The sequence below is a fragment of the Haliotis cracherodii genome, unplaced genomic scaffold, assembly GCF_022045235.1.
Source record: "Haliotis cracherodii isolate W230 unplaced genomic scaffold, xgHalCrac1.p SCAF_14, whole genome shotgun sequence".
Classification (NCBI taxonomy): Eukaryota; Metazoa; Mollusca; class Gastropoda; order Lepetellida; family Haliotidae; genus Haliotis; species Haliotis cracherodii.
In genome coordinates, this window is record NW_027266269.1 from 20,617,948 (window position 1) to 20,645,774 (window position 27,827).

Consider the following 27,827-nt stretch of genomic DNA (forward strand, 5'->3'; position numbering starts at 1 on the left):
ATCGATGAACTGTAAAACCTAAATGGGGTGTGTATGTAAAAAGCTTACCTTGACATCGGTATCTACTCTACTCAACTCTAAAGCACTCATCGCTTGTCTGTTTCACTTCATGATGAAACAGAGAAACAACCTTCACCATCCAGTGGAAGCAGTCGCTGATGTAGGCATTTATACAAAAGAAAAGTATAAAAAAAAGTTAAATGACTTGGTAGATATTCCTCTACAGGGGACATTTGAAAAAATAATTTAATCCATCTGACAGCTCAAGTTAGTCTGAGCATAAAATGCACCAATGCATGGGTCGATGACGTGAACAATAGTAATGCCCCGCAGTAATACTAATAAACTATAGTCTTCCAGTCTTACAACATAGGATTTGGTCAATACATTTATTTATGTTAAACAGCAATCTCAAAGTTGCACCACCAGTTAAATGAATTGCGTTGCTACCTGCTCCTGTTTCAACACTGATGTTTAGTCTGGCAAACCAGTTTCTATATACATGTATCAGAGAGATAAGATATCGCTCAATTCACTTTCTTGTTACAAGCGCGGGCCTCCCAGCTCTGACAACAGCAAGCAACAAGTAAGTCTGATCATATCTCTGACAATATCCTTCTCATGCCAGCTTAAAATTAAGCTTTATGTGTTTGTTTATTCATTTAATGCCTACAGGTGACCAACGATATCGCAGGACAACGCCCGCTTACACACAACTCGTGTGTCATTGTCTTTAGGGTTGAGATGATTGTAATGTTGCCGTGACCATGTTTAATGAAACGAGTGTACAGGTTAAATAAAACCCTGAGTGAAAAAAACACATCAAATCAAACACACCATTTATCAAAACTTGCTGCATTGTGATTGTGACGTAATAGCGTTTAATGTGAGGTCGATGCCTTGGCACATAACAACTGTCTCTTCTCTTCTCTTCTTTCACCTTGAGGGGCGGTCGGGTAGCCTAGTGGTTACAAAAAAGGTTCGCTCGTCACGCCAAAGACCCGGGTTCCATTCCCGACATTGATACAATGTGTGAAGCCCATTTCTGGTGTCCCCGCCGTGATATTCCTGGAATATTGCTAAAAGCGTCGTAAAACCATACTCACTCACTCACTCACTCTCTCACCTTGAGTTTTTGAAAATCAGATGACAGGCTAAGATAATGCAAACACTTTTAAATAAATTTGAATTAACGATACCATAATACGCATACGTTATTAAGTTGAGCCTCCACGAAAATCTGCTCAAGCAACTCACAATGACCTTCCTATCATAGATATCCGTAATTGGAGTTGTCATATCACCATGAATCGATACGTGCGAGGTCAAAAGATACGTTGGATGTCAAATGGTTCTGGTTCATATTTTTGGAGGGGTCAGTGTTTTAGTGTTAAACATCAAATGGGTAGTTGTGGTACGACTTTGGGGGCATTTTTGAAGGCTTGTGACTGGTCCACTTCTTTTTAACTAATGCAAATTTATGTCATAATCACCTTACGAGGAACAATATCGTCAGAGCATGGGATGCTTTACACTCCCAAAACAGTAAGGGATAAGTAGATGACAGAACTACAAAGGGGTAGAATGAGGGTAATAGATGAAAAAGAAAAGGAAGGAACAGACGTGATCTTTGGGGGAAAGGTCCGCACCCATGGTGATGTGCTGCTTTAGTCAGTTACGATACGTGTGCACGACCGTCATCGCCTTGAAAGATAAAACGTCGACCATTGTGGCGCACAAACGGCACAACTATTGGTGGCTGTATGTAGTTCCTACCTCTCACTTCAAAAAGATTGGACACTTGGAACTATAATTCCAATTCACAACAAAGGCTCAGTGACAGAGGCTATAGGGCATTCAATGTACCAGTATATTCAGTGAGATATTTATTAGCATTATTAGTAGTGTAGACGGACACCCTTGATAAGGACTTTGACTACCACTGATGGTTATATTTGGGACAGCCAGTGTTTCTTCAGTGTACTTTCAAACATGGAAATCCATTCTAGATATTTCTAGTAAATGTGAATATCATAGATATTTTAAAATGCAATTGCAGGAAATTATTTAACTGATGTAAATATAAGAAAATGCAGAATATCCTCAGCACAATTTAGATGCATGTTCATGGTTGAGGTTGTATCTTGTAAATGAAAGATATATTGAACAAAAACACTGTGAAATCTATCTCTATTTATATATCATGCCATGTTATTTAGAAATGGATCAGTGAGTGAGTGAGTATGGTTTTACGCCGCCTTTAGCAATATTCCAGTAATATCACGGCGGGGGACACCAGAAATGGGCTTCACACAATGTACCCATGTCGGGAATGGAACCCGGGTCTTCGGCGTGATAAGCGAATGCTTTAACCACTAGGCTACCCGACCGCCCCTAGAAATGGATCAAATTTTCAGAGGAGGGTATCGTTGACGGCGGGATCCTACATATACATAAATATGTTATGTAAGTAATCAGAAACAATCTGACAATCTGCGTGCTGTTATTTGTTTTATGTTTTTCCAATGTAACCTAGAGAATTAGTCGTGAAATGCAGATAACTACTGTCGTCGCTAAGCGTGATTTTGCTTCATTTATGGGGTCAGACAAAACGGAAGCTTTCACGATATCTGTTGAATTTACTTAATCAATGCCACGTATATGTCATCATTGAAACCCACACCATAGTAATTGCACTGATACATGTTACACTATGAATGTATGAAATGACTTTCAGGAAATGACTGAAATATGAGTGTCTGGTTTACAGTACCTGTCTGATACCTAACTAGTTGTTGATTGTTTGATTAGTCTGGTTCAGTTACTTTAGTAGCCAATTTTCTCATCCACTGTTCGGCTCAAACTAACTTGAAATCACAAATACCTGAGTGTTGTATTTACACAGTTGTCTCTCACTTAAGGAATTAGTGTTAACTAGTTTGATCAAGTTACTTTGCGAATTTTTTACAACCACGGTTATAAAAATAATCACTTGAAATCACATATTTCTGTTAGATCAAAACTGTACATGTATCTCACTTCGTGAATTAGTCCATTTGTGGTCAGATATGCAGCAGTAATCATAAAACTGATGTAATGTGGTTAAAATGCATACAAAATGAGAACATTTAAACATGATAAAAAATCATGTTTGAAAATGCGACTTCAACCCAGAGTGTTACTCGTCGCTATCATCGAGGTAGTTTCTGCAAATCACATCCTCAATCAGATAAGGACTGCAAAGTATCGCAGCACAACATCACAGTCGCACATTCCGATGCCGTTTATGTAACGGATATATTTATATTGATTACCCAATTTTGAAAAAAACCACGTTATGCTACGTTAACACAAGCTTTGGTCCGGTCAACTGGTGTTGCTAATTGAATATTTGAGATTTCAACTTTCAAACCATACAATATATCAAACTATGTAATTCCTTCTTGATAACTCCCTTTTATTGCATTGTTTTTGAGTAAATTGTGCGTGCAATACCTGTGACATGGCAACAGGAAATACACAAATAACAATACGTCAATCAGAGAGTTATTAATGTCGTGCTACATTTCATATTTTAACAATGTTCTTTTTCTAAACTGACACCATCCTGGAAAACAGGTTTAACATTATCGAGAGTCGTATAATTCAGAGGCATACATTTTATGCAACACTCAGATTACTTCCTGTTCTCAAGGACAAGGCTAAAAAAACACCTCCACAAAACGCAAAGTGTTTGCCTGATATCTCTTCGTTATATTTTATGTTTCCCCCCACAATCCATTTTCTTACGATACATCATATCCAGAGACGCTTGCCCAAGTTCATAACACTTTCTTTAAACAGTATCCTAGCAAGGGGATGTTTTATGCGTTGTGATCTATCCATACAAAGGAATATCCCTCGGCTGTGTATTTGTACATGAGTATGAGTTATGAAATAACTTATTCAAGGTATTCATTTCCACATGCAAAGGTTTGTAAAAAGGTTTGCTTGAACACATGAAGGAACGTATCATACAAGGCATTGAATTCTGAACCCCTAGCAAACAACATTTCAGCAAAAGCCCTATGACGCTCTTTGAAAACTTCGTAGAATAAAGTATGTTGAAGAAAACTCAAGTTTAAAACATTGTTTCATCGCTTGAATGTTTACAGGGGAAATGTTAACATGTTTATAATGGCGGAGGGAACTCTATATTTTTACTGTCCACTGCCAAGGCTCGCTAAATACAATGTTTATTCCTAATGCAGGATATTTACCATCCCCAAACACACTCGCGTGATAACCTCTATGTATTGCATTGTGTTGTGTTGTCACCGTGGTGCGTACAATACATGTATCAAGGCAACAGGAAAGTTAACAAATAACTATAGTACGTCAATCAGATACTTATTCATGTGTTTCTACATTTGATATTTAAACAATGTTATATATATAAACTGATACCATACTGGGAAACAGGTTTAACATTATTGACAGTTGTATGCTCAAGAGGCATACGATTTTATACAACACTCTCATTACTTCCTGGTCTAACACGTCGACAACATGCAAAAGGTAAGTCTGACCTCTCGTATTGATGTTCGTGCTCCCCCACCATCCAGCTTTTTATGACACATTATAACAAGAGGTGCTTTGCCCAAGTCAATAACACTTAACAGTATCCTAGCATTAGGGTGCTTTATGCGTTGTGATCTATCCATAGAAAGGAATATCCCTCGGCTATGTATTTGTCCAAGAGCAGAGCAATGAAATAACGCGCAATTTTTCAAATTATTTATTTCACATGCAAAGGTTAGTCAAGTGTTCATTTTGACAAACGCGGGAACGTATGACCCAATTCTTTAAATGATCAAACAACAATTAAAGTCGTATGACGCTCTTTGAAATCGTCATAGAAAAAGTATATTGAAGAGACCTCAAGATTAATATAGTGTTACACTGCTTGTTAAAATGTTTATGATGATAGAGGGAAATTTATATCCTTAATTTACACTTTGCTACTGAAGTGGAATTACGCGTTTCACTGTGCATGTCGTGTTCGTGACTGGTGACAGCCAGTTTATGTGTCATGGCTGTCCTGAATAGCGTTTGTGTAACTCGACACAACATTGCAGTTGAACTCCCTCCTCCATCCTTTCAAGTATTTGCCTTCCTATTCAAGTTGCGCATTGACACGTGTATAGTCTATTCAACTATACTGCTTTCTGATGCCTTTTAGGCTTACGTTTTTATCATTTTAAATTTGAATTGGACAAAGTCAGAATACATCGTTTTTGTTTATCTCTTCATTGCTGAAATGCTGATATGACGTTTTCTCGGATTTGCACCTTGAATTCGAAATCAGGCTCTTTGGATCCACGCACGTCTAAGGGACGAAACTCAGCATGTTTTGGAACCTTAGGGTGAGTTAATGTGTTTTATTGCCGCTGTGATGAGTATTGAACTCACTCTTACCTACTTTCAAGGCACGGGAGCAGGGGTATTGTGTTGACACAAACAGGACGAATCTTCGATTCGAATCCACGAACAATGGTTTCTGGCACATTGGTTTGCGGCCATTTGACGACGTCTATAGTCTAATATAGTCTAAATACCTTCCAGAAAGTTCAATACCATTCTTGATTAATCTATCACTGTTATAGAAGATTACAGATGACACTTGACCTCTAAAATCATCTTAATATAGTAACTTCCACTCCATTCCATTCAAATACAATCTTCTGAACTTCTACTGAATCTTAACAGAAACAATGCAATACAATTACAACATTGTTCAAATATACATCACGCTGCCATATACCAGTATCCAAATGAACATGTTTACAGTGTATGTTAGTGAGGTCGGTTCTCACGTTGCGCCTCAAACGATTTATGGACTGATAAGTTTTAAAAACGGATTACGTTGGTAGTTGTTTGACAAAGTAAAGTTTTTTTGTATTATTTGCGAGGAAAGTCGAAAAGTTGACAAGGAAGTGAGATAAGTGTTATCTGCATGAGTATTAAACACACACAAACATGTAATTTGAACTACCACCCAGAACAGAAGCTTATCGCATGGTGCTTCTGTCATCAACTTAAAACATACATACGTTTAGTTCTTTAAAGATCGAGGCAACTTTACATGAGCGGGAACATTATTTTTAATTGTTAACTCATTTTATCAACAAACAAATATATGATAGGTTTTGGCAATTTTTATCTTGTGCTGATTTATTCTGGTTTTATTGAGCTGAACTGACTAGCTAGGGTTTTTCATACTTCGTTTTTCTGGTACTCGGTGGATAACCAGCTTTCTGACGATTGTCTGGTTTAGGTCAAAAACCTATTTACTATTGGGAGTCAAATACTCTTTTGATCAAGTACATTTTTAATGAGTGTGCGTCAAGATACTCCGTAGGTCAATCCCTCATATTTTGGGGAAATTAAAAAATGCCTTGCTCAGTCAAAGTGACGCTTGAGCCAAGCTTCATGACAATGACACAAGGCCTTGAATGCTGTTACCCTGATGAAGCAACAATTAAAGTCCTATGACGCTTTTTGAAACCTTCATAGAAAATATATGTTGAAGAAACCTGAAATAAAAAATAAATAAAATATTGTTGCACCGCATGAGTGTTTGTTCTTGTGGTGTATTGTGTAAATGTTAAAATGTTGCCATGACAGAAGAAAACTAAATGTACGCTTTGCTACTGTAGTGTAGGTGTCACGTTCAATTTGCATGTCGTCCTAGCTGCGTGAATGGTGACAGCTATTTTAGGTGTCCGTTTATGTGTACAGCCGGATTTAGCTTGCCAGTTGAAGCCCCTCTCACATCATCGGTATAATACGTGTGGACCAGTTGATAATATCGTGACAGGATTTCAAGTAACCACCTTCCTACTTCAGCTCCACATTACTACATGCATAGTTCGTTCAAGTGCATTTTAGGCTTATCATTCTAAATATGAATAGGACAAAGTCAGATAACATTGTGTATATCTCTTCCTTGCTAAAATGCTAGAATTACATTTTTCTCGGATTTGCTCCTTGCATTCGAAACCACGATCATGGGATCCACGCACGCCTAAGGGGTGTACCTCGGCAGGTTTTTGTAATCTTAGGGTGAGTGAGTTTGTTTTTCGCTGCATTGAACGGTTTTTAAGTTTATCATAACATGCCAGATTGATGGGTGAGGAAACCGAATTGATGTAGGTTTTCAGAGCGAATCTGAGATTGGAACCAACCATCTTTGTTTTCTGGCACACTGACGGTGTCTATAGTCTATTATAGTCTATTATAGTCTATTATAGTCTAAATACCTTCTAGAAAGTTCTGTACCATGCTGGATTAGTCTATGGCTGTTCTCAACGATTTTCAGACGACTCTTGACCCTGAAAGCATCTTAATATAGTAACTTCCACACTACTGCTTACATTCCTGACAACTACTTATTGTTGAAGGACAATGTTCTGAACTTCTACTGAATCTTAACAGAAACAATGCAATACAATAACAACATTACAGTATCCAAATGAACACATAGATGTGAGTGAGGTCGGCTCTTTCACTTTGCGTTTCAAATGGTTATGGAAAGAATGAGTTTTAAAAACGGAATTAGTTGTTTGACAAGGTAAGTTTTTACGTCATATATTTTGAAAGTAAAAACCTTGACGTGGAAGTAAGATAAGCGTTATCGACGTGAGTATTAAACACACATCAACACGTAAATTTACCTACCACCCAGAACAGAAGCTTATCGTACGGTGTTTCCGTCATCAACTGGAACTTACAGCTTTAAATATACATATGTTAGTGTTATGAAGATCCAGGAAACGTAAGATGGGGGGGAAGAATATTTTAAATGAACTCATTTTATCTACAAAAACAAATATATGTTTGTAAGATCAGCTGTTGTATTTACATGGTCACAAGAATGATTATATCAATGACACACATTTCTCATACAAACATGCTTTTCATTGTGTATAATTGCGTGAGCGTGGTTTTATGTCGTTTCCAGCCGTTTCACGGTGGGGGACACTAGAAATGGGCTTCATTCATTGTACCCATGTGAGGAATCGAACCCGAACCCGGGTCTTAGGCTTGACGAACAAACGCTTTAACCACTTGGCTACTCGACCGTTCCTTGGGCTCGACCGTCCGGACATTGAATGAAAGAAAAACAAAAAAATGTTTAAATCTACTGAAATTAGTTCAAACTCTATACACCGGCTGCTAACTCGCGAAGATGACGTGATGCATTGTCCATGATAACAAAGAAGAGTTTATAACTGGAGTTATTGTAGAAGTGTTGTTTCATTCTTGTTTTGGATGTAATTATTTATGGGATATATTACTCTCCATCGGTTATATGAGGTATACATCATTGAAGCTACTAAACACAACTACTCTTATGATAATTGTATGTAACTCAGTATATAACAGAAGCTCTGGCTTTCACACAAGCTACAAGGTATTACCAGAGTTTCTGTTGATGAGCTTAGAACCTACAAGCAATTTGAGGCGGAAAATGTTGTTGAATCCTATGTTCTTAATGTAAAATATAGCGACCACCGTCGACTTTTAACTTTGTTTTGATGCAGATCTTTACAACTTGCCAAAGAAGCTGGACGTTTTAACAAACCACCAACCCCACAAAAATGTACATGTCATATAAGCAAGCACACCTCATAACATGTATAAACGTAAACAATGATTTAATTCATGAACATTTTGTTAATATTATCATGTATAATTATGTTTCGCACATGATGCGAACAGCATTCTTCTTATGTTTTATACACACATGGATTTATTGTTTTATTGTGTCTCATAAACCTTATGACTGGGCGTTAATTTTACATTTTATGTCCAGTTTTTGTATATACACAGTCAATGTAACGTGTGATACCTGAATAAACTATTTCTGTGTGTGTTAAACTTTACAACACAGTAGCAATATTTACACCATACAGTAACTATATGCGCTAAAACATGCATTGTTACCTTTTTCCACACTGATGTAGTCATTCAATATTCTTCCTTGTTCAAAGTTCGGACCTCCCAGGTCTGATCGTAGCAGGCTGGTGGTATGTCTGATCATATCTATATCAGTTTTCCCTCTGAAACCAGCTTATACATTATTTGTATGCCTTTGTTTGTGAGAGATACTGTAACGCCGTACAGGCAATGTCTCAGACATCTAGGGACGAGAACAAATTATACATTCATATTATTTTGACGTTACATGTCTTGTGAAGCAAATGTTGCTTAGCATGGTTATTGTGTACATCCTAGCCATGTGAAGTTCCGGGTTAGAGTGGTCTTCAGCAATCCCTCCTTTTCGTAAGAAGCGACAAACGGGATCGGGTGGTCTTGCTCAGTGACTTGCATGTCACCGTATCCCAATTTATGTTCTAATTCACTGTGTTCAAACGAACATAAAACATTTATGGTGATAACATACTCCACTCATGGGCAACGCCTACCGCTGGTGACAGGCTAGCGGGTTTATTTATAGAATCATACATGTAGACACGCGACTGTAATGCCATATTCCGTGTCAAACACCGACGATCCGTATTCTCTATGGTATTCTTTCTGTAACAAAAACGTACGTTTTAATATTTTTGTCACATTAAATCCTTACGAAATATGTCTGCAATATCCTTGTAATATCACGCTTGAACTATTAAAATACTAGTATATTAATATGAAAAATTACTGCGAAATCTACTTTTTGTAAAAATAAAGATCACTTATCTGGACGTGTATCTTCTGTGTATCCAAATTCATGTCCCAACTCCTGAATCACCTCTGTGGGATCACTCACTGAAAGAAAGCAATACCCTTCTTCGTGCTAAACAGCACTCAATGCACTGCGGCAACTTTCAAAACGGTTTTACCTGCCATTCGGCAACACTGCAATCACAGGCGGTACAACACAGACGAGCATTACACCAAAATAATGATTATCTTTATATATATATTTAAGAAAGAATAAGACAGCTCGCCAGTGTGACGCGACGGCCTCGAGTGGTGTCTCATACACCCCGCCCTCTCCGCTGCACTATAAGCACGTGACACCGCCACTTTCACGTGTACAACCTTCATCTTCAAATTACATTCGTTACCGTATTTACCCCATAGTAATTACATTTCGCAGAACGATTCTCGTGAGGTCAATCACTGATTTGTCTGGTCATGACTCGATTATTTATGGACCGCCGTCACATTGCTTGAATAGTGCTGTGCTGCGTTTGAAAAACAAACAAAAAATATCATAAAAAGATTTATATTATGAAGGGATTTTTCTAAAATAGTCCTCAAAACTCCCCAAAGAACTGGACAGTGTCATTCAATCTTTCGGTATATGTCACCTTCTATGTAGACTTTTCTTTGGTATTCTTATTGTTGATATCCTAAACAGCGCTAATGCCGCCTCAAAATCCTGACTTCAACCTCAATTATATATATATATATCATGGGCGTCATGGGCGCCAATGCCGCCTCACAGTGTGGACCAACTGTGACACATGATCATAGCGATATCACGTGTGGAAACGAACCTGGGTCAATGGCTTTTTATATGTGAACTATTGACTAACCTTTGCATTTGTGTGTAATAGGTGCAACCGGTAGGTCAGGGAAGTATAATTGGCATGTGCTATGTAGTGGAGCATACAAAACATGTCAGTTTAAAAATCTAGTTTGGAAAATCCGCTAATGCAACTTTTTATATCAGTATAACTTACTTAACTATTAATTCCTGAACATGGAAATGTCATGCCATCTGAATAGGTGTTGACAGCGAGGTTAACTGATTTGTTGGATGTCACATTGTTCATGGTTCATATTCATGGGGAATGAGTGTTTGAAGTTAAACGTCAAATGTTTTTACTATGTTACGAGGTTCAAGATATTCTCGAGGCTAAGCGAATGGGCCTATTCAGTAGATTTTTTATGAAAACCGCAAACTCCTTTTAATTACCTTTATTATTCAGCATATGGGATAGTGTAGTTTAGTCTTAGTCCGTGTAAGATTGTGAATATTATTTTAATGAAATGGTAGGTACATAATGTTAAATAGTGATTCAATAACATATAAAACGTTAACTAAGTATAACAGTTAAACAGTGGACTTGAGGTGTCTGTAAGCAGACAGCACGTGTTAGTTTTTACATGACACAAAGGAACAAAGGATAGAGTACAGTTGTTTCCAGCCAGCGTAGCGTATTTATTCAACAAGAACGGGTGTTTATGAGAACCGTCGATACGCTGACAATGAAGTAAGATAAACGTTTTCCAGTAAACAATATGTACATTTTAGTTCCCTCTGACACAGGTTTGTATAGACCTTGCCCCTACATTTTCTAAAGCCTGTTTTAACATCCTTGACAACATTACAATTATGTATATATCAGAAACAAAACACAATGTGTTATATTTTTTGAGCACATGGTTTAGCAATCTTAAACACTGATGTTTTGTAGGGAACCACAATGAGGTTAAATGTTCAACTCATTTAATCATCGTTTTCTAAGAAACCGTAAGGCCCGGAGAGCTGATACTTTTGGAAGACGGATTGGACAATAAACTGCGTTGAATTTCTTACAAATTGGACAAAAATATTCAGTTTTGCAAACTGTCCAGGCATCACAAACGTAAAATGCTCTTAAGGTTGCTACAAAAAATTAATAAACTAAGAGGAAGGAGTGTTTATTAATCAATGAACTGAAAAACCTAAACGGGATATGTATGTAAAAAGCTCACCTTGACATCGGTATCTTCTTTACTCAACTCTAAAGCACCCATCGCTTGTCTGTTTTACATCATGATGGAACAGAGAAACACCCTTCACTATCCAGTGGAAGCAGTCGCCGATGTAGGCAATTATACAAAAGAAAAGCATAAAAAAGTATAATGGTTTGGAAGATATTCCTCTACTGGGGGCATCTGAGAAAAGAATTTAATTCATGACACAGCTCGAGATAGTCTCAGCACAAAACGCATCCATGCATGGGTCGATGCATGGCAGCAAACGGACGTGAACAATAGCATGATGCCCTACAGTAACAGTTACAAACTAGTCTTCAAACTACAATTCATTTATTTAAGTTAACCAGCAATCTCAAAGTTACACCAACAGTTACATGTAGATCAACCTGCTGTGTACGTGTTAAGTGGTTCTGGTTGGCTAAATGTGGATGAATTTGTTTTCAGATTTCATCAGACAAGCACATGGACGATGTTTCTGGCATTTGTTCTACTGCTTGTCTCATTGTCGGTCTCCTCACAAGGTAGGTCCCTATCTTATTACGAAACTTCTAAGGCATGGGCGCTGTGGGGATTCCCATTCATGGTAGGTCTACCACAAGACCAAGGAGCGTCCATTCCAATTTGGAATGGACGTTGGATTGCTTTGGAAAGATCGCTCATTCCAACCTTTCCAAAGCTTGGAAGGGTCGATCTTTACAGAAAATCCAAAATTGGAAATGTTTGGAATGACTTGGAATGGTTTGGAATGTTTTGAAATGTTTTGGAATTGTTAGGAAGTATGTTTAGAAGGAACAATTTAAAATATGTTTCATTAGTAATTTCAACAATAAAAGAATTATCTATTGAGTTTAAACTATATATAATAAATAATAAACTTATCTCAAACATTCACTACTTGTCTGTCTAGCGAGGCGCTTTTACAGTCGCATTCTCCCTAAGGTGAGAGAGAGAGACCTGCACTTGACTCGACAAGACAATAATAGGTCTCAAGATTAAGTATTCGTCTGGATGGCAGCTGCCATTTAATTATAAAACAGACAGTCGTCTAGAGGCTCACATGTAAGTGCGCCGAAATGTGCCTAAGATCATAAAATGGACAATCTTTGTTAACATCTAATTTATTGTTGTCTTCCGCCAGAGCTTTGAATACTTCTGTTCATTGAACAATTGGAATTCAGGAAGTTATCAATAATTGTTTTACTTAACATAAGATACGATCAGTTGTTTACAACATAATAGTATCATGTCAGGACGTACTACAGTCAAAACCATATATTTTAAAATCAATTTAATGACAGACTATGATTTCCAAGTCCCGATTATCAAATCAATGAGGTATCAGTTTCACCACATATATATATATATATATATATATATATATATATACAGTCATAACTATTCTCCAGTTAAATTCTCATGCTCTTATCAAATAATCTGTGAGAGTGATCATCATTAACGAAACTCATTTTCATCAAAGAATACAGACCAAATGAAGAATCAGATGCATACATTTATTGCCATGCTTCATTCATCACGAAGCAAATTTACATACATTTGTGAATAGCACTTAAACTGTGATAATGATTTTTACCATTGTCCATATTAACATAATAATATAAATATATATACAAAACAGGAAATGCATTTCATAAATATTTACCATAATATGGATTTCCGAATATATAAACGACTTCAACGTTAAATATTTCAGACAAAAACAAAGTCTCCTGTCTTTAAACGTTCAGGGGAAAGGGTTTGCTTTCACAATTGAACATTTGTTTTCACCAAAGGACAATCAAATCAAGCCAAAAACACGAAATATACATATATATGGTTAGCGACCGTCTATATACAGCGAGGGGGGGGGGGGGGGGGGGGGGGGGGATTCGTCTGCTCTAACTGCCTTCACAAAAACATTCCAGCCCTTAATTACCGAGGCAGCTGTGACGTAGTAGCATTACATGCGCTGCGTTTGCAGCATATAAGATGTGTAATCTGTGGAGTGACTAATGTAAAATTACGGCTGAAATCTTACTTGCATGGTTGTTTTAATAGAAAACTTACGGTTTAAAAACACAATTGTTCTTACATAATGGTTTTAGGTTTGGTTTATAAATATAAGAGAAGATTTTTTAAACATATAAAACTGATCGAAATTACAGCTGAACAATAGAAAAATCAAAATAGGAGTTGTGATTAGTGACAAATTTTAATTACATCACTGTATCAATAATTATTGACTGATTCCGTCAAACAACTGTCAAACCATGTATTGCCATGTACGTACTTGTATACAGGAAGTCGGCGCTGTCTGAGGCTCCAGGTAAATAAACATCGTGGTTTTATGACGGGAGTTCAGACGAACCGTGAACCAGGGGCATGCGACATAATTACATCTAAAGGTGGTAGAACCAGGGTATTGTCTCTTGAACTGGCTAATTGACCGTACATATAATTGGTAAATATATTCGTTTTGACACCCGTGTTTCATGCGCATCCCGGCTCATAAGCAGAATACAGATAAATGAGGCCCCGTGATCAGCGTAGCGTGAACAACATGGATGCCGCCTTTCGGCCGTACCGAACAGTCAAGCTGCGATCTCGGAACTGCTCGCCCGATTGAATCCAATTGCAAGCGGAGACAAGATTACTTCCCTTACACAAACATGATCGTTGCTCAGAAATGTTCAAATTTATCTTCAGTAAATCATGAAATTAATGCGAGCATGACATTTATGCGAATAATGCGATCGTCAGTCCCTCTGATTATTTTAATATGTTTCATTTCATCATGATAAAAAAGTTAGTCACTTATAATGTTACCACGTTGAGAATGGAAACGATCGTTAACAAAAACAACAAAATGTATTCTCTCATCACTCAGCCTAACAGTGATATAACTGCAAATAAAACAATCAAGTGCGCAAAATTATTACACATGGTGGGTGGAGGACCAGGGGCACTTTGAGTTTGACAGGTTATCAACTGGTCAAGTAACATCACGGTTTGTATATTCACGTTGATTGGACAGTCTAGACTGGCGCGAACTAATCATGACGGCCTCTTCAGAACAGAACAGAACTTTATTTCTCGCAGATTTAGGCTAACTTGGATAACGGACAATTTTGTTTTAGTGATAGCACATTTTAATTTAATCTAATATACTTTCCTTTAATTGATTATATGTCTGCGGTCGTAGATCCGGATGTTTATAAATATGCTCAGTAAATACACAGGATGTATTGTTATACTATTAGGATTAATAGATACAATTGAGTATTTATACCCTTGATCATAAAGTTAGTCACTACTTTTATTTTCACATGTTCGATTTGTTTAATTTGGGTTATGATTAAATTGACAAAATAAGAAATAAGTTCCGTGTATATGTGTATTATATATTGTACCCCAATACGTAATTAAATTGTGTATAAATAAGGACACTAGGTTAATTACTGTAATTGATTATTTGATAAACATATTCACCTTAAGTTGCGTAATATGTCACGGGGGTAAAGCTAATTCCTAACAACTAATTGTCCCATTTATTTGGCCTCCATCTTTTATATGAAACAAATGCTATAACATGGGGTGATAAACTTCATTGGCAATAGACGTAGCATATAATTGTCCGCATGAACAGTCTAATCTGTTCCAGATATGTTTATTTATTTTGTCAGCATTTAAATCGTTGTATTCCTGACATAATGATTCATTTGACGAAATCTTGTTCCCTGTTTTGAATTACCGTCAGATAGTTCCAGACCAATTATAATTTTTCCAGCCCTATGTGTTGCACATAATTCCAAGATAATTCGAAGTTCATATTCTTGAACGAACACTTATCAAACTTCATTTATACCTAGTACTATTATGTACATATGGATTGTTTGGAATGGATGATATTTTGTCTGACTGACTGACTGATATAGAAGATTTCCGACTGTAGCGTATTTCGCTCATGGGCCTGGCCGGACCATTTAGTGTATACAGAAAAGGGTGAAAGTGGTGTGTGCAACCCAAGAGGGGGCTTATATTGAATTTTTGGAATTCTTAAATTTGGAATAAATGCCGAGGTGGGTGGAGGAGGGAACTAAGGGAGCCGGGTGAGGTTGGTGTTAGTATGTTTATTGGATTTTGGATTGGTAGATTAATTAGTTTTTAGATGCGCTTAATTAGGTCTGTTTTGATTAGGAATACGTCTAGGGCCTTGAAGTTTTTTAGTTTATTTTGAGGGTTTAGTATTTCATCTAGAATAGGAACTTTATTCAGATTGAGGGTGGTTTGTAGTGTGGTTCTGTGTGTCTGGTAGTGGGTGGATGAGTGCGTGTTCTGTGGTTTCGGGTTGTTTGCAGTGGGTGGATGAGCGCGTGTTTTGTGGTTTAGGGTTGTTTGCAGTGGGGGCAGTTGCCTGTCGTGTGTCTTTTAAGTTTTTTTAGGTGTTTATTTAGGTTCTAGCGTCCTGTTTGGAGTTTTGTAATTAATCTGTCAATTTTTTTAGAGGGGTGTAGGATTTTAGGTTTGGCTAGTGGTTTTCTGAGCACTTTTTTATTTGGCTATTTGATTTTTGATATTGATTATGCCATTTTTTGGTTATTTTTTGTTTGTTCACACTATTAATTTCTGATTTTGAGATGGGTAGGTTTAGGCTTATTTCTGGTATTTTGAGAGATAATTTAGCTGCTTTATCGGCGCTTTCGTTGCCGTGAATTCCTACGTGGGCGGGGATCCACAAGAAGGTTTTTTGTTTGCCTGCTTTTGTTAGGTCGTTGGAACTTTAAAGTATTTGGTTTATTAATTTAGGTCGTTTTTGGTATTTGTAGCTTGTAGTCCACAAAGGGAGTCGGTGAGAATTATGAAATTATTGTTGTTTTTAGATTGTTGGTTATGCAGGGCTGAGGCCATGCCCATAAGTTCGGCCGCGAATATAGATTGGTTGTTAAGGAGTCGGATATTTTGTCCAGTGCACAGTTCTTTATACTTGTCGCACGAGCCGACAAAGGGGCATCGTGGAAGCTACGGGACCTGGCTGGTGGCCAGGTGGCTTGGGTCATTGTCATGCTGTCAGTCATTTTCAATGGAATTCCTAAGACATAGTGAATACAGTCTTATATTAATGTGAAGTAACATACAAGAAATTGACGTAACGTGATGATAAAGAAAACATGCATTGTGTTGTTAAAGAATTTATGAAATTATGATACCATCTCCAGGTGAGGAGTGTATGTTGCTGTATAACTATATCACAGGTGTACAAAATGGAGATTTTAGGGAAAAGTTAAACAAGAGACATGCTTAGATATTAGATACTTGCAGTCATTCTATTTGTTTCTACAGAAGATTGTCACTGTCTGAATGATTGCACAAATTTCCCTGGTTTACCCTGCCCAGGAACATCGTGCCAAACAAGCTGGTTTGGGAGTTACTGCCAAAAGCGTGAGTAAAGTACCATATAAATGTTTTGATTGGGAAAGCTGTATGCAGCCATCCAGTTATGAAAATTGTGACTATATTACTACAACTTAACATATGCAATTATTTTGTTATGGAATATTTTGGAAATATAAATTACTCAAATTATGATATGAGATAATATTTATGTACATGTGTACATGTATACACGACTCTGCTTGTCGTAAGAGGCGACTAACGGGATCGGGTGGTCAGACTCGTTGATTTTGTTGATGCATGTCATCGTATCCAAAATGCGTGGATCGATTCTCATGATGTCAATCACTGGATTGTCTGGCCAAGACTCGATTATTTGCAGACCGTCGTCATACAGCTTGAATTTTGCTGTTTCTAGCGTTAAACAACAAACAAACTAAAGAAACCAAAACATGTACTGTACATGTAAGTATACAAATTATGTATGCAACAAAATAGTAGTTTAAAGGCAACTCATATAGTTGAATATCCAAATAACACACAACTACCTGTACCTAATTACTTGTGAATATTTATACATTGTAATTAGATATATATCGGTCGGGTGATCAACATCTTGCCAGTCAAAGGTTAGATGTCCTAGAACTGGTTTAAAGAGGAGAAATCAACAAATGTCGAAGTATCAGTTTGGAGAAAATGCACGAAATGTCCACAATGAGATTGTCTAGGTTGTGAAACTGACAGTACAGTAATAAAACTGTCACGCGTAGGTATTTGTATGCTTAGTTCTTATTTGGTCAGACGATGTTAATCAGTACATTGTCTTCGTTTTTATTTTGAGCTATACTTTTTAATAAACTAAACTCAGTTGAATTGCTTATGTGTCCGGCATTCTAAGTGCGGGTTTTGCTAGATTGATAGTGCTACTGTGTTTTAATATTTTATATATTTCGTTAAAGGCAACATAGCACGTGGAAAGCCGACATCGCAGAGCAGCACATTGCAAGGATATGATTATGCTTCACCAGACAAGGCAGTCGATGGCAATACTAACCAAAGGTTTGAGGGTGAAAGTTGTACGCACACATCCGAAAGGCTGTCTAGTGGAGCAGAGTGGCGTGTTAACTTCACTACCCAATTGGAGATTAGACGGATGAGAATATATCTTCGTGATAGCTGTGAGTGACATATGACTACTTAGTATTTATCCCTTTCATGAAAAGGGAGGCATGCGTGTACCGTTCGTTGGGTCCTTCAGGCGTGGCAGGATCCTAAGCCCCTATCCCCGTATATTACACAATTGGTCGCTTTCTTAAGAGATTTCATTGTTTGTTGTTGAACGCCCTACTCAGCAATATTCCAACTATATGACGACAGTCTGTAAATAGTAAATATATCACATCACACTATTACTCTCATTGCTCTGCAAATTGTGTTTGGTTTTCTAAATTCAACATTTTCAGACACCATAGTTCGAATTTCATAACATTTACAATTATCAGCATGAAAAGTATAAATTCCAACATGCATTAATGCCGCTACACATACCGCCAGGACCCAATTGGGGTTACACATTATACCTAGACACATCTTGTATCATCACCTAATGATTGTTGTTCACAGTGACTGAACGCAACGTGGGCCTTCAGGTGAAAGTGGGTGACCAGCTGTGTTACACATTGTCCGGACAACAGACGGTTGTAAATATTACATGTGACGAAGCTTTGAGTGGTTCATCTGTATCAATAAGTGGAAATATACTGACATTATGTGAGGTGCAGATCTTCCGTGAGTTATCATGGTGACATGTCATATTACTTACTAACAATACATATTATCATTTTATAGCATTGAATAATTACATCGGAATATAACCACGAACATACGATAATAAAAATGAAACATTATAAGTAATCGATAGATGTTTAATGACAGTATTGTATCGGGGTATAAAGGGACAGTTTCGAGACCAACCCGAAGAAACCGTTTCATTTTACCCCAATAAAGTAATGTCACAACTCCTCCATCTGTCTTAAAGCACAGCCAAATAAGCGGCTATCATGAAAAGCATAGCGTCTGTAGTGAACAGTTCGCTCAAAGGGATCTTTTCACTTTTAACTACTGACCAACGAGGCATTGGCCTTGGCGACTGTGTACATGCAGCCGGAGCAGCACTGACCTCTAAAGTGTATCAGTTGGAGTATATAATCGGGATATTATTGTACTACATGTGACCAAAATGACAAACATTTATTGGATCTGGTCCTTTAGTTGTGCTCTGATTTACATCTCATATTATGTGGATTGTAGAATGCAGCGATGGATGGTTTGGAGATGACTGTGAGAAGCAGTGTCAGTGTCAGGATACAACTGAAGTATGTGACAAGGAGACTGGCAACTGTAGAAATGGATGTGCTGCCGGGAAACAAGGACTGGGCTGTCAGCAAGGTTAGAAAAGTGTGGTGTTTATACGCAATACTAATAGTATTGTTTAACTGTAACAATCTGATGAAAAGACAGCAATTCACAAGCAGTTCCAACTGATCCTTTAATAGTGAATTTTACACGAAGTCATAAACCAAGTAATAGTTCAAAAAGATCATTTCGTACTTCATGTTTCATATGAACTTAGTTATCAAGTTTTCCTTCTGAAAAGACAATACGTGACAATATCTTCCACAGATTGTGGCCCACATCTTTATGGTATCCAGTGTTCCTCTACGTGTGGTCAGTGTAGCGGGTCATCGGACTGTAAGAAGGATGATGGAACCTGCACACAAGGATGTCAGCAGGGTTACAGTCCCCCTTTGTGTAGAAGTGAGACATTCAGTTGTACATGTATATAGTTGGAATTACACAAAGGAAACTGCTTTAGGCTTAAGTTTCATATGATTATGGAAAGAATTTTGTCACTTTTATTAATTTTTTTGTAACTGTGTTAGAAATGTCTTGTTTTCCCTGAAGTTATCTTCTTAATAAGGCTTCTCCATCAAATTGGTTTGTGTTTTAGGCACAACCATTTAAGCGAACATTAAGCAAACAATTTATCATTTTGACTAGACAAATATACCGCTTCTCATACATCAATTCGATTATCATTCTACATATCAAGAATGTGCTAAAGCGAAGAATTATGAACACACAATAAATATAATCAGCAAGACCCTATCAATAACCACAGGAAATCGCTGTTAAAAACAGAGTTGATTGAGCAATTTCGACTGTATCATGTACATGTGTTTATGAATCACTATCTGACAGGTCAAAATAACACACGTGTTGTCTAACATTAACGATAGGTTCCTCTGCGTATACGAATTGGACCTCTGATTATTATGGATGCATGTTTGAACAATACGTGCACTTTGACACAGACCTGCACTATAATAAAAGACATTACCTATAAGCATAAATCACAAATGTGTTCACTGCGTTCACCCCCCAAAATACTTCTTTTAAACATTTACCCAAATAAAATACTTTGTTTCTCCATCTCCATCCTGTTACAGCATGTCAGTCTGGTTATTATGGGTCCACATGCACATCAAGATGTGGCCATTGTCAAAACAACGCGCCTTGTAACACGGCAGATGGGAGATGTGATGCTGGGTGTCAAACTGGATATCAAATGCCACTGTGTCAAGGTAAGATAACTCTTTCATTTCGATAACAAAAAAGCCAATGACACAGATCTGCACTATGATAAATGACATTACCCATATACATAACTCAGAAATATATTCACTGCACATTACAAACAGTTGTTTTGAACATGTACATATTATCTTCACTCCGTTACAGCGCGTGACTCTGGTTATTATGGGTCCATGTGTACAAGCTGTTGAAACAACGGTGTTTTTCTAACACGGCAGTTGGGAGAGATGATGCTTGGTGTTTACTTGGGTATTAGAACCCATACTGTTTATGTAGCTATGGCTTACATTTTGATAACAGTCAAAACCCAATTGAATCATTCCGCACAATGATTAGAAAATCACCCAGTATCTATGCAAAGTATCAGTATCAGATGCAAAGTTGAAAACACATTTGTTAAAGCATGAATGTGAGAAAGAGCCTGATGACATCACCCTTGTAGATACAAAGGTGTTCAATTGACAAGGTTTATTCCAAAAAAGAACCAAGGCCTGGTCAACTGATGGTTAGCGTGAGGCGGAGGCTGAACCGAGGTGAAAAACCACAGAGGTCAGAGCATGGCTGATCGGTGATTTCTGTGTCGTCGAGCAATGGCGATTATAATTTCTCAAAGACCTCTTACTTTAGTGTCCACTCACGAACATGATATGCCTTAGCTCAAAGCCAGCATCATTCTTTGATTGAATGCTTCTGGCTCGGAGACAATGTGCATTATACTTTTTGAACAATTTGCATTGCGCGAGCTTTTATTCATGAATCTCGAACATTGTATGGGTTAAATTGTTTGTCAGTGTACAAAGTGTTTTCAAGATTTGGTGTTGGTCTTGCCCCTTTTCAAAAGTGGTTAAACAGTGATTCGACAGAAGGATTTTGAAGACAAAAGGGTGCAAGGACTGAAAGGTGCAAGCATTATCGTTGCCGGAAGCGTACATCCGTTTATCGGATGTCGCGTTTTCACTTTGTAGACCACCCTGACATTTTTTCTGTTTTGTCTCGTGAGTTGTAACCGTTCTTGAAAATCTATGCCCTTCGTGATGAAGTGGCTTCCCAGTTCGTACCGTACTGGGTAACGGGTAACTGCATTTGTGGTTAAATGAAGGTATGAGAAAATATGTTGTAAATCTGCCGGTGGAATTACAGCTTTAGGATCCATAGGTCAGCACTGAATTTTAGATTCCCATCGAGAAGGTCATTGGCTGGTCTGAACTGTTTGTCTCTAACAAGATCCATGTCTCTGCCGATGCCCCGCAGTTGCAAATGACTGTTTATTGGCGATTTCACATTTTTAAGCTAATTTTTGTGGTACTCGGCAGCTTGATTGGGGGAAATATTCAGGTATTTGAGAAATTTTCTTTGGGTGGGCTTAAGCATAGAATTGCCTTAATTTCAGGCATAGTTTTTCAGGCATAATTTGTTTCATGTTGATGTGGCCACCGCTAACTTCACCGCCTCACAACATCAGTCTCATTGTTTCTTAAATCAAAATCGCCATCGGCCATGACTAAGCTGTAGCAGGCGACGTCCTATTAAGTGGGCAAATATGTTTAGTTATGAAAATACATTTAATACTTGTGTGTAAATTGTATTTTAAGCGATCGAATCATAATGCGCGTGATATAAAAAAAAGTAGGTAAAAACACCAATTGAAGTTTTTATTCTTTGAGTTTATTGGACTGGAGGCTGTGCATCTCACTGGCGAGACACTGGGGATGCCGAACACATGGGCGTGGCCTATATTGTTTGAGGTTTATGGGAACATATAGGACCAAAAAATGATCTGTTAACCAATCAAATGCCACGTAATCACAATTTATTTCTAGATGTTTATATCGAATTTAGGTTTTATCTTTAATTAGAGAAATTTATTTACAACATAATTGTCTTAACAGCTCATAACAGTTGATCAGGAACATCCTTGCTTCTGGTTATTATGGAAACCCGTGTACAAGATGTTTCTTACACCACTAATTGGAGATGTTATACTGGGTGTCAAACTGAATATCTAGTGCCCCTTATGCAAAAGATTTGTCTACCCTTACAAAGAATGTGAACTTAGTTACATCTCAAATAATGGCACTGGCTATGCATACTATTGTAAATAAATATTTAAGCATTAACTTACGAGCTGTTTGGGTTGTCCGATGAAGTGTCTAAATAGTCCAAGTAGCTTTCAGAATCGTTCAAAAAGGGAATTAAAATCTACATCAGCCAAGCGACTGCGAGAAGACGCGATTATGACTCGTGACGTTTTACAGTTGAACTTATACCCTCAATCTGAGTTCCAAGAGAGTGACTGCACATAGATCTGTACATCTCCATTCGTGAATCAGTGCAAACTTCTTTTCCACCTTTTATACGTGTGACCATGAACGATTTTAATCTGACATTCAAGTTATAATCCAATTTTATATTGCACAAACACGATCTTATGATACGTATTTTGTTAAGAAAATATCTTGTATTTTGTCATTTAAGTGGTTTAAAAAATGAACATGTCCTGTGATGCGGTAGTTTTATCCTTTCAAGGCAAGCTTTTAACATAATTGCCTTCCATTCAGTGTGTGCAGTTCACTTCTATGGACCTACCTGCCAAGGATGTGGACACTGCAAGGACGATTCCGCTTGTTCTGTGCTAAATGGGACATGTTTGACTGGCTGTAAACCTGGATATGAACCACCACTTTGTAATACAGGTAGCATATCTTATTTCATCTGGAGTCAATATATTAACAAGCAGTCATTAGATCATATATGGAAATAAATACATTCATTGACATCACAATGTCAGTTCCAATTGTACTTATTGATACACAGCATGTCCGGCTGGTTCCTACGGGTCGCCCTGCAGGGAGTGTGCTCCAGGGAAGGCGGGACATGTTCCACTGGGTGTCAGGCCGGATATCAACGCCCGCGGTGCGATGATAGTGTGTTATAACATATATCCACGCAATCTATACTTTGTGGAGTACCTAAATGACTAGTATATGTAGGATATTATAGTATTGGTATCGCGATATATCGTACTTAATTGATTTTATGCATGGAATATCTTCTAATGAAACGTCTAAGAATACATCTTAACTTATCTTTCATTATGGTGTTTCATTATAGGACGTGACAACATATGTAAACATGTGCAAATACGAGAATTGAATGGAAACTTACAATAATTAACGACCTTGACTGAAAGCGATAATTAGCACGAAAGAAAACTCTGAGTCCTCTCTATCAAAACCAGCTGCTTTACAAAGGAGTAAATATAAATATTTTTTTAATTGATAGATCATTAGTTATGCAGTGCATATTGGGATTTATACTGCATAAAGAAGAGAGGGCGATTGAGAAACAAATATGTTACTTCATGGACCAATACAAATAAGCCCACATTCCATAAACATTTCACTAGATATTGAGTAAGAATAGTCTGAAGCAAATCAGTACACGATGCACAATTATAAGCTTTGTGATAATAAACTGCCGAGAAAAGATGTATGCACGTGAAAACTGTATTTGACCCGAAATTACAAACGTTATCAAGACGTTACTAGGCTGTTACAGTCGCGGAAACAGTGCAAATGTAAGGTAGCTATGACACCCATATCAAATACATCAGCATCGAATACCCGTTCCTTTGTTTCATTTTAGTCAACATCAACCACGGGTGTATACTTTCTTTGCCCGGCAGTTTATATTTAATTTAATAAATAGCATGTATCCCCGGAAGGTATGGAGAAAACTGTCTTCATACCTGCGGTCACTGCCAGATCAACGGCTCATGTAATGCACAGACTGGACGCTGCGAATGCAATTGCCAACCAGGATATATGGGACCACTGTGCATACAAGGTGATAAGAAGTTACTTGTTTGTAGTTTGATAAAGGGTGAATACCCTTGTTTATTACTTCTCCAATGAACTGGTATAAGGTATAAATATATAACATACCTATATCTAATACCACGTGTACATCCACAGTATGCATGTTTTCAGAATGTGCTGACTACACCTACGGAATCAACTGTTCTGGTGTCTGCAGCTGCCTGAACCAGTCTGAGGTATGTGACAAAGTCACAGGTGATTGTAGAACCGAGCATCAATCAACGACAACAGCAGCAGCAGGAGCATCAGCAGCACATCAGGGTCAAGGATGTGATGGTAACAATATAGTTAGTACATTAGTTTCAGTTATGTGTAGATCCTGACAGTTTTGTGTGCGCGTCTTTGTGTGTGCATGCGTCGGTGAATCCGTGAAGGCGTGCGCGCGTATGTGTGTGCGTGTGTGTTTGTGGGGGTCCTGGATTTGTCTTGATTACGATTACAGATTTGACAGTGCCTTTCCTGTGTTTCTTGGTTTCACCATCGGCCGTACTAAGTGTGTGCGTGCGCGTGTGCGTGTCTTGTGCGGGGGTCTTAGATTCGTCTTGATCACTGATTTGTCAGAACCTTTTCTGTTTCTCTTTCCTCCATACTGAGCAGGTTTATGTCTGGTGGTTGTCTTATCTTCACATTGCTTTAACTGCAAGCAGTGGAAGGGTTCGCACACAGGTCATGCACTGAACAGGTTTCATTTAACTTTCCTTGAGTCATAAACGGCCTCATTCCATCAGCTTACTAGGTATACTTGCGTCAATTATACACATATTGCGTCATATTTTCAAACATCATGTTTTTTTGCAAATTTCAGATGTCCGCCTCATTGTTGTCATTTGCTTTCTGGCCATTTCGTGTGTGTATGCAGTAATAACAACTGCAACTATCTACAGGTAATACATGGAATCCAACACAACGCTGGTTAATATGAAGTATATACGTCTACATGTGTATATAACCAATTTAAACTGTTTTAATACCTGATGATCGAACATATTAAAGATAAACTTTAAGTGACTTCATCCTTATTTTCAGAAATAGACGCAGCATGAAGATACTCAAAGCTGAACAAATGCAACAGTACTCAACTCTTCAGGTCCGAGGGGAATCGTCTGTTTATGACGTCATTGCCGAGAGGAGCGTGTATGCAAATGAGTCCATTCAGAGGGATGGTGACCAAGATGCGAATAAAAATTGACAAAGATACATGTGTGTATTTAGATACCTTGGTTTGACATCAGACACACTTCGCCTTTAACTCTGCAACATTTCCAAATTACAGTTTCAAAGGACAGTCTTGGTTGTTAACATCACTACGGCAACATTACTGTTCAGATTGAGAGACCGCCCCCTTGTTTTGATATTTGCTTCTGTACATGACTGTTGCCTTTTTAAGACAATCATGTACATAACTGGAACAACTGAACAAGCAATGAAGAATGTGTCATCTTTTACCTACAGTGACATTCTGTGTCATCGGTTTGTGTGTGTGGATATTGCATTTATAATTGTTTCTGTACATTAAATGCTAATTTCCATCTAGTTTTTAGTTAACTATAAGACAGTAACCATAAAAACACTTTGACCTTTATTGTATCTTCAACATCTTTCCAATGTGCAAACGCTACACCTTACCTTTATGGTCATGTTACTTACTTTAGCTTAAATGCTAATCCATTGTATCAGATTGACGTGTGTTAAAAAATAACTTTTGAGCCGCTTGTGGTGAAAGATTACCCGAGCTGAGGTTTCAAACTCGGATGACCGCGCTTTGTCGCTTCCTGAGTATTAAAAGTTAATTTTCTGATGCCTCTGGGAGCAAATGCCAAACTTAACCGCGTCAGTTCAACGACAAGAGTCGCTGTTCAGCTTGGCACACAGAAGCTGGTTATGTAATAACCGGTTTGAGCAAATTTCCGTTGGCGTTGTGGGCAACTTATAACTGTGCCGATTTGTAATACCCTTTGCATATTTTGATTGGGTCAGCTGTATTTTAGAATTGGCCATTTTCTTAAAGTGTTGCTAATTTGTATATATTCGTCTGTGTGGGCCCAGTGTTCAATCGTTTATTTATTACTAAATGCTTCAGCTTGGTGATTATTTTTTTTAGTATTTATCAATTTTATTGCAATCGTTCTGCCTAATTATATATGTTTTCTCCATCACCTGTCTATAATCACGCTCGCTATTAACACTTTTGACAATTATGAGTCTGCTCCTCTGTGAGTGAGGCTTTCCTCCAGCATTAACTGCATAATCGTTAGTTAAGCACCTTAAAATTTATTTCTTAACCAATTTGATATACCAACAACCATGTAGTACAGTGGGTCCTTTTAAGATTTATGTTAATCATATTTATTTATGTATAACGTTACTTGCAGCGCACACATTACCCAAAAGATAAGAATGTTCTTTGGTATTTATAATAAGAATGAAAAAAATGTCAGCTACTATTCTTTTGGGTCATAAATATATAAACATGATTAATATAGCCAACCCCGAGAGCACCAACACTGAAAATACATTTTCAACTTAGCACCTTCCCGTATAAACCCCTTACTTGATCATATTACCCCCATTTGTTGTGCTCTCAGACGTTAGGGAAAAATGACGAAGTAAGGAAGGAAAATATGTTTGTATGCATTTTACAGCCATTTAAGACTGCAGTTGAAACATCGGAACCATACCATAATGTCCTATTGATTTTTGAAGTACGTCACAAGTATGTCGTAACTTTAAGATCAAAATAAGGGTTCTCATTTTTGCGATGCTCCTTTCGTTTCTTCAGTTTCATCAAACAATTAATCAAGGCGAAACAAATTTTGAAGCAAATTTGAATTGAAATTCTTTCATCTCCGATATCTATTTCATCATTGAAACTCACACCATAGTAACTGCACTGATACGTCTTACAATATAACGTCGCTATATAAGTGCATTAATCTTGGACCCGACGTTAAACCCCATTTCACATCACCTCACCTCTTACAATATGACTTTGTAAATATCATGAATGTATGAAATGACTTTCAGTGACTTTCAATTCAGCCATGCCACGTAATCGATCATCAAACAACACTCGTGAAATACTCCATATCAAACAACACTCGTGAATTACTCCAACTAGTTGTTGATTGTTATTTAGTCCGATCCAGT

The 27,827-nt window shown here is 37.6% G+C and overlaps 1 protein-coding gene across 1 annotated transcript; it reads left to right on the top strand.

Moving 5' to 3' along the window:
- Positions 1 to 437: 437 nt before the first annotated feature.
- Positions 438 to 26,084, top strand: LOC139460272 (uncharacterized; the record flags this gene model as incomplete). Its single annotated transcript, XM_071241776.1, has 12 exons — positions 438 to 586; positions 12,205 to 12,281; positions 17,098 to 17,196; positions 18,108 to 18,326; positions 18,772 to 18,936; positions 19,459 to 19,596; positions 19,831 to 19,965; positions 23,361 to 23,495; positions 24,511 to 24,648; positions 24,792 to 24,956; positions 25,486 to 25,564; positions 25,707 to 26,084. Coding segments are annotated over 12 exons (1,662 nt in total), but the record flags the coding sequence as incomplete, so codon positions are not given.
- Between the last annotated feature and the right edge of the window lie 1,743 nt (positions 26,085 to 27,827).